The 13,879-nt window shown below is 52.7% G+C and overlaps 1 protein-coding gene across 2 annotated transcripts in view; it reads left to right on the top strand.

Moving 5' to 3' along the window:
• PNPLA7 (patatin like phospholipase domain containing 7) overlaps window positions 1-3,005 on the top strand; it is a 122,917-nt gene extending 119,912 nt beyond the window's left edge. For both annotated transcript variants that reach the window (XM_066332522.1, XM_066332523.1), the window contains 2 exons: window positions 1,158-1,261; window positions 2,227-3,005. In XM_066332522.1, coding sequence (XP_066188619.1) covers window positions 1,158-1,261; window positions 2,227-2,307 — 185 coding nt within the window. In that variant the 3' untranslated portion in view covers window positions 2,308-3,005. The remainder of the gene's footprint in view (window positions 1-1,157; window positions 1,262-2,226) is intronic.
• The last annotated feature ends 10,874 nt before the right edge of the window (window positions 3,006-13,879 follow it).

Here is a 13,879-nt window from a genome sequence, read left to right as displayed (position 1 = left end):
CGCGTGCCCTGGTGTCACACGTGGCTGGGACAGCCTCTGCAGGGGCTGCTGCTGCACTGGGGGGGAGCTGGGACCATCAGTGGCCTGTCCAGCCCAGCACATTGCTGGAGTTGCTCTGGGGAGTCAGCCCTGGCTGCGGGTGGAGTCACAGAAGGGTTTGAAGCTTAAAAGCTTCCTTAAAGCTCATCCACTTCCACCCCCTGCCATGGCAGGGACACCTCCCACTGTCCCAGGTGGCTCCAGCCCCAATGTCCAGCCTGGCCTTGGGCACTGCCAGGGATCCAGGGGCAGCCACAGCTGCTCTGGGCACCCTGTGCCAGGGCCTGCCCACCCTGCCAGGGAACAATTCCTGCCCAATATCCCACAAAACCTGCCTTCCTTAAGGACATTTCCCCTTGTCCTGTTCCTTCAGGCCCTTGTGAGGTCCTGCTCCTGCTGCCTGTTTTGCAGATCCTCCAGCTGATCTCGAGATGCTGGGAGAGGTGCTGGCTCTGCACTGATGTGTCCTCATTCCATGGGAACAGGCTGGGCCTGGGGCCTTCCTTGCATGTCCTGCTGCTATGCACAGCTCTTGAGACTCCCCAAATTATGTTAATCTGTTGGATTACTGGAGAAAGCAAGTGATTGTCCTCTGCAGAGAGGAAGGGGACGTAAATGTCACCGTCCCCTGTGGAACAGGGATTGTGAGACACTCAGTTATCAGCTCCACAGCAGGCAGAGCTCACCCTAAGCCTGGGATCCCTGTTCCCAGAGCCACTGTGTTCAGGGAGTTTGGGATGGCAGCTCAAAGGCTTCTGAAGGTGTCCCACAGGTCTGGTTGGGCTGAGGGGTGGAAAACAGCAGCTGTGCTGTGAAGGGAGCATCCCCCAAAACCAGAGTCTGTGTCCCTCGGGTTGGGATGTGAACAGATGGACAGGGCTGCTGTGCTGTGGTTGCTTGGATTCTGGAGGGCTCCAGGACACCAACTGATAGAGAGGACATGGTTTGTTTTTCTGTGCTGGGAAGCTGAGATCTGTGTGTGAGCAGTCCCAGTTCACTGAGCTGCAGAGAGCTGCTGGCACTGTCCTGTGCTCAGTGACAGCAATCATTCCTCTTGCAGTTTCCTCTGCCTCTCTGCCTGCTAGTTAAACCCTGTGCTTTGTCTCTTCTGTCTTTAGATGAGTCAGACTACCAGACTGAGTACGAGGAAGAAGTCCTGGACAACCAGAAGGATGATTATCTCGATTTCATAAGCAACCAGGCTGAGGAAGACTCTGACTCGGTATGAACTATACTGGAACAGGCAGTGGCTGGTCATTGTTAAGTCCTGGATGAATGGTGTGAGGTGGATGTGTTGGGAAAGATGCTGACAGCAACATCTGGGAGGGGCTGGCTGAGAAGGACTGTGCAGAATTTTTTTTTTTTTTAGTACAGACACTAAATGGCACATGCTCACCCTCCTCACGTCAGTCCCTGCCACGTGTGGCAAAACCTGGGCACAGTTAAATCCTGGTCCTGCAGCTCTGTGGGTTTGCTTGTGAGGTGGATCAGGGCTGGAGAGGCTGAGGGAGCTGCTTCCTCCAGCTTGGAGCAGAGGAGCTGAAGGGAGGCTCTGCCAGCTGCCTGTGGGGTGGGTAGGGAGAAGGTGGGTATGGAGAAGATGCCCAGCAAAAAGCCAAGAGGGGACAGGCACAATTTGTGCTGAAGGAAACCCTCCCTGGGGCCAGTGGGAAATACTGCCCTGTAACATAGCTGACCCCCACCCTGGGAGAGGTGGAAACTCCACCCTTGTAGATACTTGAACCAGCTCCAGCACCTGAGTCAGCCCTGCTTAGAGCAGATGATTGGATTTGTCTTCCAGAGGTCCCTTCCAGCCCCAGGGGTTTGATTCTGTGGGACAGCAGGCCCACCATGAGGTAGATGTGCACTCTGAGACCAAGTGTGCTGTGGTGTGACCCCCGAGCTCAGCAGCAGAGCTCAGACAGGTCACATCCCTGCTGCTCTGACAGCCAGCAGGGTTTAAAAGGTGCCTGCTGTGTTAGTCATGAACAGTTCCTGAGTGGGAGCATGAGGCTGGATTGGGAAGGGCCTATGTGAGGGTGTCAGATGGTGTCAGTGTTTTGAGAGAGGAGCTGGTTCTGTTTGCTGGGCTTACCTGAGCTGGTTGGGAAAGGAGCTGAAGAGGACAGGTTTTCTCCAGCCCAGGAAGGACACTAAAGTTTGTTTGTGCTCCCTTTTCTCCTGCAGGATGAAGAGATGCAGCTGAGGAAGCGCAGGAAGGTGCCCAGCGGGGAGGGCCAGGCGAGCAGCACGGGAGAGCCGGGATAGAGCTGGGGAGAGGCCGAGCTGCCAGCTGGGAGCCACAGCCCATCCTACCGACAGAGCAGCCCTATTTATTTATTTAACCCTTCACCAAACCAAAACAACGCCCCGATGACTGAAGCCAGAGTTCATCCTTCTCCAGCCAGGGCTGGGCACTCAGCACCAAGCGCAGCCTGCACCGTGCCCCAGTCCCTCTGGGGAGAGGAGGCTGCCGTGCTCCCTGCTCCTTCCACAGCAGCAGTTATTGGTCACAGCCTGGCAGAGGGGAAATGTGCAGTTCCAAGCTGCCTGGATTTTTGCTGCTGTGTTTTATCTGCTGTTTTTACTGCGAAGGCCCAAAGAACACCGGGGGCCTCCCCCTGCAAGGGGCTGGGAAGGCTCCAAGCAGCAGCACTGGAGAGAGGGAAGGGTTTGTGGGTTGCAGCGTTGCTTTCTTCTCATATGAATCAGGTAACTGTGTAATTAACTCCTCAGTGACTTCCAACCATGTACTGGTGAGCAATGCTCAGACAGGAGCAAATCTGAATGTATTTCACTTGAAATCGAAACCTAAGAAATTATTGTGAAGGATGGCCATAGAGCCTGGATCCTCAAGTCATCAGCAGGACATTTACTGATGGATCATGGAGCTGATACTTGCCAGGCAGCTCTGGAATCACCACTTGGCTATACTTGCCCTGTTGAAATAAAGTTATTTTGCTGGATTGAAATGTCTGTTTCTTTGCATCAGGTTCTACAGAGAGAAAAGTTGTCAACAACTAAGAGCCCAACTTTCCTCTGCTTATATCAGACTTGCAAAGGAACATACATGATTTGCAGCTACTCACCCCAGCAGGAGTCTGGGTGCTGTCAGGCACTGGGAAGAAATCTCCAGTGCTCTGTCCCCAGGGCTGGAGCTGTTGGTGGCAGCTGGACGCTGTCCAGACATCCCCTGGTGCTTGCTCAGCTTGTGTCACATCTGTCATTGCCAATGGCTGCATAACCAAAGCTGATTGTTGCTTTAAGGAAACTCCAGCTCAGCTCCAGCTGTAGGTGTTGTGGCCTTGAAGGGGTTTGTTATCCAACCAGAGCACCAAGGACACCCTCAAAGCTGCCTCCTGCCCTCAGCTCTCCTGGCCCTCCAGGCATCACCAGAGCTGGGCAGCACCCTAAGGCCAGAAACGTGTTTGGAGAGGACTGGGGGTTGTAAAAGCTCTGAATTGTGACTTCTTCTCTGCATTTAACCTCCTGTCCTGGCACACGCTCTGTCATGTTTTCCTCTGTCACAGAATCCCAGACTGGTTTGGGTGGGAAGGGACCTTGAAGCCCATCCAGTCCCACCCCCTGCCATGGGCAGGGACACCTTCCACTGTCTCAGGCTGTTCCAAGCCCCATCCAGCCTGGCCTTGGACACTGCCAGGGATGGGGCATGTCCATGAATGTGCAGCCTGTGCCCAGGGAGATTGCTCCTCTTATACAAAATGTTATTTTTAAGTATTAGAGCCCCAGGTCAGTGTTTTTGTTCTCAGGTGAGACCACCCAGCCTGCCTTCACCTCCATCTGGCTCTAGGCCCATCAAGAGGCAATGGAAGCAGCTGGAAACCTTCCCTGAAAGGATCATCCAGACCTTTGATGCAGATTTTGGTTAATGCAGTTGTACAGGATGTGTTGCAGTCACTGGAGGCTATTCCCTGCTATTGCAAAGAATTCGTTCTTACAAAGAAAACTCAAAAATGGCTTTAGGAGTGAAGGTAGAGCAGCAAGGGGCCTCTGTGGAGGCACAGGCTGCCTGTGGAGCTGGAGAGATTGAATTCCTGTTGGGGCTGGTTTGTTGTTTTGTTTTTTTTGTGCTGGGTATGGGAGAGGTCCTAAGCTGGGACCAAGCCTGGAAGTGAGCATAGGTCAGTGCCCACCTTCCAGCAGATCTGCTCCAGCAGCACAATTCAGAGATTAGTTTTTTTGGTGAGGGATTGGCAAACCAGATGTGAGGCCCTTCAGTGTCTGTATGTATAGATGGTTACACTCCAGGAACCTCTCCCTAGAAAATGGGCATTAGAACTGGAGCACAAACCCCAGAAATGACTACGGTCCTCTGGCTGCCCTTACCAAGCCCATCCTGGGCCATCTGCCTCCAAAGGATAAAGCCAAAACCAAAAGTGCCTTCAGCAGAGGTTGGATCCAACCTGCTGGCAATGGGCAGTGTTTGTCACAGCCCTGTGCTGTGCTGGAGCAGGAGCCAATGCCACATTTACCCTCTGCCCAGGGTATCCCCCAGCTGGGGCAGGACAGGCACCATGGGTTATTGTGCAGAAGAATGAGAGCTCTGTCAGCCTGAACCCAGCTGCTCTTGTTCCAGGAGAGCTCTTCCCCCTCTGTTCAAACAGGTAATTCATTGCCAAGCTGTGTATACTCCCTATAAACATCCCGGCAGCCAGACGGGCTCCTGGAGCTTGGGTGGGAACTGCTGGGCTCATTGAGGGAGTCACAGAAAACACAAATATTAGGCTGCTGAGTGTGCTGATTAGAACCTCTCTGTTTGCTTTGTGCCCTGTACCAGGGGGAAACAGCACTTAGTTCAGATGTATGAATTCAGAAGATGGACCTCTGATGTGAGACTGAAAGTCTCTCCTAAATAATTGATCACATTTTTTTCTCCCTGCTGCATCTTCTGTAGCTTAGCCCTGGACATTAAACCAATCTGTTCTTCCATGCCGAGGAATGTAAGCCTATAATGGGACAAATCTAAAAGCAAAATGGTTTTTCCCACCTTGCTTTGCTGCTGGCTGGATCCTGCCCAGGTCCCAGAGGTGAGTGCCCCATGCTGCTCCCACACCCCAGTGATGGTGTGTGCAATTCTGTGTCAGGAGGTTTAAATCAATCGCTGCCCATGTGAACAGGAGCCCTGCCCTAAGGAGCCAGTGCTGCATTACCCCTTTGCCCCCCAGGCTCTGCTTTGCTGGAAATGCAGTGGGAGGAGGGTGGTTGGAAGAGCCTGAGGCTCCTGGCCCCTCTCTTCTGGCCCAGGCCAGGTTCAGGCTTCGCCTGGAAACCACCCTGCAGTTTCTTTATGGGCATGTGACATCCCCATGAATGTGAAATCTGATGCGAAGTTGGGTGAATTTCTCTGTGGGAAGAGCTGAAGCAGTTCCTGAGGTTTCCTCGTGGGTGAGAAGGACACAGAGCTTGTTCCCACGACAAACCTGATGCCAGGCAGTGGTGGGTCACAGCAAGGTCCTGAGGAGCCACGGCCATGAGCAGGAGCTGCAATGGGAATGTTCCCCTCAAAACCTGGTGGGAGTAAAGCCTTGACTGAGCTTTCAGGAATGTGTCCCAGTGACAGATTCACAGCCCCATCCTGCTCAGGGCTGTGCCCTGGGCTGAGCCCCTGCAAGCAGCCGGAGTGGGGGAACACCGCCAGGCTCTGCAGTGACCAGGGCTGCTGCACTGAGGGGCTCAGGGCAGGGATTTGGGAACCAGGCTCCCTCTGGAGAGGGGATGCCATGGATGGGAGAGGGTGTCTGCGGTTGTCCCCACTGAGAGCTGGTGGCAGTGGCACTCCTGTCCCCAGGGCAGCACCCTGGGGCTCAGCGTAAGCAACAAACTCAGCTGCTTCCTTAAAGCAGCCACATGAGCTCCTAGAGAATCTGCGGTGGGATTTAGAAAGAAGCAACACGTGGCAGCTGGAAGCACCCATCCAAACCCTCCAGGGAGCCCTGCCCAGACTGGGGAAGAGTTTTGATCTGAGCAGTGGGGCTCTGGCTCATGCCCAGCTGGTTGTGCCAGCTCCTGCTGTGGCTTCTCAGGTTTCTGTCTCTGTGTGGGGCCGATGTGTCCGTGCTCCATCCTCCGCGCTCCGCTCCACAGGCCCAGCACTGCTCCTTCCCTGGCAGACGTCATTCTCCCTGCGTGTTGTTCCCAAATTAATCTCATCCTATTACCTCGTGCTCCCTGACCTCCCCCAACGTGTGATTTTCCCTGCGTGCTGCCCGAGGGCTGTGTTTGAGCTGTCGAGATGCGGGGGCTTGGCTGCGCCGCTGGGTTTCACTCGCTGTCGCTGCAAGAGCTGCTGAGAAAATCAGCAAACAAGGAATATATGGGAAATGTTTTCTTCTCCCTCCAGGCACCTGCCACTGCCACTCGCCCAAAAGCCCCACCAAAACGTGGCCATGGGGTGCCAGCTTTCAGTATGGGACAGTGGCAGGAGGCACCAGCACTGGTAAGGTGGTATTTGATGAACAGAATTTTGGGATGTTTTGCTGGCACGAAAGGGCTGATTCTGATAACTATCCCGTCCCAGATGAAGGCTAGCTCTGCTCCCACTAGGACTGGTGGGGTTTCTGTTTGTGCTCTTTGACCCTGTCCCCTCCTCAGGTCATGGCGAGTGAGACCCTTTTTCCCCCAGTGGCCTTAATTTGGGTTTTAGAAGAGAATACACCATAAATATCCATTTGTATGTGCTAGGATGGTTCCTAGAGGTTCCTGGCAGGCAGCAGGAGCTGGGCCCTCAGCTCTGGGGAGGCAGGGGTTTATCCCTAAGGAGCGGTATTTGTGTCCATCACACCCTCCAGACAGAGCTGAGCTCTGGATGGCACAGAGCCCCGTGGCACCAGGCAGGAGTCAGTACTGGTGAGGGACAAATGCTGGCAGTGCTGCTGGAAATCCTTGTACTTGGGAATTTGTCCCTGGCAGTGTGGCTGCCAGGGAGGGAGGCTCAGCAGCACCACGGGCTCCGCTGTCCTGGCGGGGCTGAGCACAGCTCCCCGCTGCAGCACACGTGCAGGGGATAATCTGGGATCAGCAAGAACACCAAATGTGCATTAATTTTAAATGTACCATAAATGACACATTTTTTCCTTGAATAAGGCACACTGGATGTGATGCACAGCCCCAGGGGAATGTGTCGAGCAAGGCTGGTGCAGCTCAAGCAGCCCTGACCTGGGGCGAGCTCTGAGCTGTGCCTGAGCACGTTGCTGCTGCCTGGGCCCCTATGGGGGTCACCGGTGACCCCAAATGCCCTGTTTGCCCTTGCAGGGTGCTCTGGAGCCAAGGAGGCACAGTGAGGTGCTCACAGGCCGTGCCTACAGCTGCATTTGCATCCAGTGTGAGGTTTTGCCCCACCCGGCAGGTGAGCGTCCAGCTCTGCGTGGGCTGAGCTGCAAACCCTCCTTCCTCGCAGCGGCTGATGGTTGCCTCGAGGCACAGGCTCCTGGGGGAAGGTTTCAGCTGAACACTGCCATGGCCAGAAGGGCTGTTTCTGCCTTTGGAATGAGAATTTGCCCAGCCTGTGCAGGGTGTTGGCCCTTGCGTGGTTGGATGAATCAGGGAAGAAAGGACACGTGAGTCAGCTCTGTTGTCCTCGGCATCTTTGTTCCCAGTCCTGTTTTGGTGCTTCCCCTCTCCCACTGCTGTGGAGCTGCTCCTAGTGTGTGACCAGGTTGTTGCTGCTGTTCCTCTCCCCAGTTAGGTTCTGGATTAGCTGGAAGTGGCTGATGGGTGACTTCTCTGCCTCCCACTCCTCTTCTCACCCTGAAACTGCTGCCCCATGGCTCACCCCCAGCACTGGCACCTGGCGGCTGTAAAATCTCTTCCCTCCACTTGCATCCTTGCTGGAAATAGAAAGCTTTTAACACAGCAAAGTTCAGAAAAGCTTCTAGAGCTGGGCTGGCAAAGCAACGGACCCCTGGGATTTTGGGAGTAATGAGGCAGGAAATAGCTGGCAAGGAGGAGGTTGTGGCAGCCTCGTGGCTGGTGCCTGGGCTGCAGCCACGAGTGCTGACACGGGGCTGCACAACCCAGGCAGCCACAGCCACCCCCAGCACTCGTGCTGGGACACGTACCTGGTGCTGAAGGAGATCTCGGTCCTGAAAGCAGAGGGGAGAGCTGAACTTTGCAGGGGTTGTTGGGAGTTGTTGGGGTGAGTTATTGGAGCTCACTTTCTGGAACTCTGGAACAAGTGGTAAACCTTGTCATGAACTCCAAGTGTCAGGAAAGAGGTTTTTCAAGTGCCCAAGAGAGAAGGTCAGGACAGATTGATCAGCTGCTCAGTGACACTGGGCATGAGCCTGGTCCCTGATGGAGCTGTGGGCAGGGCGGACACCAGAGCCTGGGCATGAACCACACATCCCATCAGCTCCACTCCCCATCCCTGGAAGTGTCCAAGGCCAGGCTGGACAGGGCTTGAGGGAACCTGATCTAATGGGAGATGTCCCTGCCCAAGACAATGAGATGCTTTAAGGTACCTCTCAACTCAGTCTGTGATTTTATGACCACCAAAGTCACCCTGGGGGCTCCATAAGGCCCAGCTGGGCTGGCTACAGAGTTTGGCCCACTGGAAAGCTGAGTTACTGAGGATAACTCTCTTGGGGACCCAAATCCAGGCTGTGCCCGTGTCAATCTGCGAGCTGCTGATTTTATTTGAGGCAAGGGAAATGTGGAAATGCAGAGCCCAACCAAAAGGCTGTTGAGTCCCTGCAGAGCAGCACCCACCTGGGAGCCCTGCACGTGTCCCTGCTGCAGACAAGCCTGGCCCCCACAGGACCCTCCTCCTCCTCCCCAAAATCTGCCCTGGGTTCTGTGTGGATCCGTAGGGAGCCAAGCACCACGTGCTGGGGACAGAGTGCTCTGTGGGGGTTGTTCCTGGGGCTGGCAGCATGCTCTCAGCACGTGGGGACCCAGAGGGGCGAGAGCTCTGCCTTCCCAAAGTAGGTCACACCGTGAACTCGAGCGATGTCGTGGGCAGAGCTAAAAATACCGGCGGAGCCGAGCGCTGCCCGGCAGCTGCCGAGGGCCACGGCCACACGGGTCAGGCTGTGGCCACCACAGGGTCAGCAGGGCCCTCGGGCTGCTGGGGCCAGGCTGGATGAGGAGCAGGTGGTGGAAAGGCCCTTCTGGGGCTGCAGGTGCTGAATCCAGTGGAGAAAATGTCTCTTCTGATGGTGTATAAATCATTGCAGGTGGGCCCATTGCTTGTACAGGCCCATCTGTGAGCCTGGCATGTCTCATCCCCAGCCTCCTCAGCTGGCTCTCAGAAAGGCCCCTCAGCTTTCCTTCATTCCACATTAACAGTTACTGGCAGACAATGATGTTGGAGAGAGGCATGTAACCCCAGCCTGATGCAAGATGTCAGCAAAGCAATTCTCTTTCTCTTGGGAAAGTGAGTGTTTCTCTTTTGGTGTCATGCTTGTGGAGGGCACTGAGAGGATAAGGACAAGAAGTGCTGCAGGGACATGCATGGAAGGTGGAGGTGACAGTAGGTTCAAGCTGGAGCCTGTCCCCATGACTTGCACTCCATGGGGTGTTTGCAGCTCAGGGACTTTGTCCATCTCCTCTCTGGGGACTTGTCTGACTCCTTTGCCACTTCAGCAGTCCCCTGGAGACACTTTTGGTGTCCTCTGCCCACTATTCCTTACCCTGCAGGACTGTCCTGCTTTCCTCATCCTCTGCCTCCAGTCTCTGCACCTGGGGCCAGCGCTGTGGTTGCTGAAGTGATGTAAAACCAGCTGCTCTGATTTACTTTCCTCTGATGATATCTAGATTTTTTGTATTCCATCTATTTTAGATGAAACCTTTCCTCCCATCCTTTTTTTGGATGAAATGTTTCCTCCCAACTCTTTTGGATGAAACCTTTCCTCCGTTCCTGTTTGAAAGCTGGCCTATTTTAACACTGCCAAGTGAAAATGGGTTGTGCACAGAAAAGATCCCAGTCACTCTGTAGAACTTCTCTGTCATAATTATTCACTGCCAGTCCTTCTGCTCCCAGCAGCTGTATAATTTATCAGCTGTGTTTTGTGCTCATTTCTCAATCAATGATGAAAACATTGATTAGTGTCAGGCTGGGACTGACTCCGGCAGAATCCCTCTAAATCATCTCTGTTCACTGACGAGTCCTTGTTTTGGAGCTGGATTTGCAGCTCTCTATCCATTTAATGTGGGCTTTATTGGGATTGTATAGCGCTAAATTTGTAATTAGGGTGTCATAGGATATTAAGTCAAACACGTTGCCAAAAGCTAAGCAAATAATGGCTACATGGTAACCTTTATCTACAAACTTGTAATTTTCTCAAAGGAGGAACTGAGGCTCATTTGACAAGACACTTTCCATTACACCACGCTGAGGGGTGTATTTTTAATCCCTGAATTCTATATTAATTGAATCCTCTGAGTCCTCGCCATTTTTCAACCTGGATGTGTCATGCTGGACTGAGCAGCTGTTAACCAGGGCAGCCGAGCACCCTGCCAGCATCCTGCCAAACCTGGCATCTCCCAGGCTTCCAAACCCTCAGCAGCGGCAGGAGGCGGCTCAGCTCGGCTCAGTGCACTGCTCAAGGGCCCTCAGGTGCAGCTCTGCTGGTTCAGACACCCCACAGATGGCACCCAAGATGCTCTGGGTTGTTATTAGACCACAGACAATTGCATCACTCTCATGTCTGACATTCCCATCCTTTCCAAACGCAGAAGTGATTCACTGAGGGCCTTATCACTAGCAAATCTCCTCATCTAGGAATGCTAGGGTCTCTCCATGCTTGGAGATCTTCAAAACTCACCTGGGCAATCCCTGAGCAAGGCAGTGTCACTTGGACATCAGTCCTGCTCCAAGCAGGATGTTAGACTGGAGACACCTGAGGCTGCTCCTGGCCAAAATCCTTGTAATGCATTTCTAAGTCTATGAAATGAGTCCATAACATCATTAATGTTTCTTTTGTTTCTAATGTATTTAGTGACCAGCTCTTTACTGGTTGTGGCTTTGCCAGACATGGATTTTCCTCTCTCCATTTACCCTCCTCTATCAATAGCTCTGCTCCATGTCTTGATGTAGTTGTTGCATATTGATCAGTATCTATTCCTTTCTTCCTCATCATATTTAATGTCATTTTTCTTCCAATGGCTGTTTTCAGGATTACCAGCTTACAGGATGGGCTTTCAGCCAAACTCACATTTTCTTGACTCTGCAATATCAGCTTTTCTGCCCTGTTGCAAGCTTGACTCAAAGAACTGCTGATTTCCCACTCTGCAGAAAGTTTTTTCTCTTGGATTCTCAGAATTGTCACCATCTCCATGAGGCCTGTGAAGCTGCTGGTTCCAGAAGTGAAGAAGGGCTCAGCAAGCCCTGTCAGGCCATGGAGGGTTAGGTGACTCTGTGGCATGCCCCAGGCAGGAGCAGGAGCCCATCCAATCTGACCTGGTGCCCAAGGGAGGCTCTGCCCCACCTGGCTCCCAAGGGAGGCACTGCTCTCTCTGGAAATCTGTTCCACTGCTTCACAATCCTTACACAGTTTTTCTTCAGGTGGAACCTGAATTTCCTCACCACGGTATAACCCCATTGCTCCTTGCCCTGTCCTGCCTTCAGCCTTGTGCATAACCAGAGTGTGTTGCTCCAGTTTCCTGGGGTGAATCAGTCCCATTTTCAGCCTTTGCTCACAGCTTGCACTCTTGCACCATCTGACCCATCCCCCTGAGCCCTCTCCAACCAGTTCAAATCTCCCCTGAAGCATCACAGACTGTGGTTGTCCCAGCCCTGCACAGCCCACACAGGGCTCTGTTACTGTTATTTCTTGTACCATGGCATTCATCTGTTCTGCACAGTCAAAGCACTTCTGACTCTGGTTCCACTGAAGATTTGCAGCAGCATCCAGGTCCTTCCCTACAGAATGTGTGATGGATTGAGCTGCTGCCCATCCCAAGCTTGCTGCCAAATCCCACTCAGCACTGCTTTGAATCACTATGAACCTTTCAGGGCTGCTCTTCTTCCTCTCCACAGGACAGCTTGGAAGTGGGGCAGGAGCAGGGACAGCAGAACCTGAATGCACACTGTGGCCACTCCTCTTCTGTGCCTTGAGCTATTTTGGTGGAATTTGTTCTCTGTGCCAACAGAGTCTAAGCTAGAGGCTCTTTACTGCTTGTGCCTTTGTGTGATGCTAAAGCTGAAGCAGATGGCACCTATTTTGTTACACCCTCACCATGGCCAGGAGCTGCTGATGGCCCTGAATGTGTGTGCATCCCTCCTCATCCTCCAGCTGAGCTTTCTGAGTCATCCTCTCAGAATGCTTCTCCCCACTCCTGCTCTGGGCAGGATCAGTCCCCACATGCCCTCCCTTGTTCAGCCTCATGGCAGGCAGAAGCACCGGGTCAGAGGGAGCTGTTCCTGCCATGCCTGGGCTCCATGGACAGTGGGAGCTGCATTTCCAGGCCTTTTGGTGTGCCCTCAGAAACTCTTCCAGCTTCCCTCAGGTGTGTCAACCGCACCCCTTGGTGGCTGACCCCACAACTGCTTGGCATCATCTGCTGGAAGCACCCTAAACCCAATGTCTGTGTCACTGGTGAAGATATTTCAGAGCACTGGCCCCATACAGACCCCTGAAGGGCTCCACTTGTCACTGACCTCTATCTGGACATTGAGCCACTGACCACTACTCTCTGGATATGACTGTCCAACCAATTCCTCATGCACTGAGCAGTCCATCCATCCAGTCCATATCTCTCCAATTAAGACAGAAGGATATTGTGAGGGACTGTCTCAAAGGTCTTACAGAAGTCCAGACTGATAACATTTTCTGTAGTCCCCTTGTCCACTGATACAGATGATCTGAGCCCTTCTGCCAGCAGATGTTTCATTTCAGTGGTTTAATTTCTGCACTTTTAGATACAGCAAGGGTTGGACATGGCGCAGGGTTGGAGGAGAGTTTTGGGAGTGAGGTGTTTCCAGGGACACAGTCACACAAACTTTCCCATAATCATAACATTTTTTCTTCCATCTTAGATATGACGCAGTCACTTCAAACTTCAGCTCTTCTTGTGCTGCATGGTGCCAATGTCAGGACAAAGTCAGGCTGATATTTTGCCAAACAATGAAATACTGAGATGTGGATGGAGCAAAAACTGAGTAATCACTGAATCATTGAGCAATCAATTACCACCCGATCTGTTCCTGGAACTGTTTCTGGAATCCCGACCTTGAGGAACTTCCATTGTAAGGGCCAACCCTGCACCTCCACAGCTGCTGAGCAGTCCCTGGGATCCCTGGGAGTAAAACACATCTCTGGTAGGTACAAAATTTGGTTCCCTTCACCAGGAGAGTGGTCAGGTGTGGGAACAGGTCACCCTGGGAAGGATCAGCATCCAACAAGTGCCCCAGTGTGGCCAAAAGAAGTTGCTGTGCCAGATTTCCAATAAAGATCTCCAGAGCCTTCACACCAGGGCTTCCAAAATTCTGTGGAGGAGTTAAGGGTCTTTTCCCTATATGACACATCCCTATTGTTGTTTCCTTTGTTTTATTAATTGGTTTTATTATTTTTTGTAGCTTATTCTGAGAGACTGGCTTATGTCAATTTGATGCAGCCAATAGGAATGAAATTACATTACCACCCTCCTCAAATCCTCTTTCCTGCTGCAGCTGATGCTCCTTGTTTTTGTTTCTCTCCATCTGCTAGATTATTTTAAGGGGAAAAGGTATCTAATATTACGCTGCTCTTGAAATGCTCAGTGTCCTGACAGCTCTCCTGACTCAGAAACATCATTTCACCCAGAGTCTTCCTCTCCTGGACAGAGGGATTTAGGATCATGCTTTTGAAAGTGTCGGAGCCAAGGGATGGACACTGACCAC

This window comes from Sylvia atricapilla, chromosome 19 (genome assembly GCF_009819655.1).
Source record: "Sylvia atricapilla isolate bSylAtr1 chromosome 19, bSylAtr1.pri, whole genome shotgun sequence".
Lineage (NCBI taxonomy): Eukaryota > Metazoa > Chordata > Aves > Passeriformes > Sylviidae > Sylvia > Sylvia atricapilla.
This window is presented reverse-complemented; position numbering and strand designations above follow the sequence as displayed.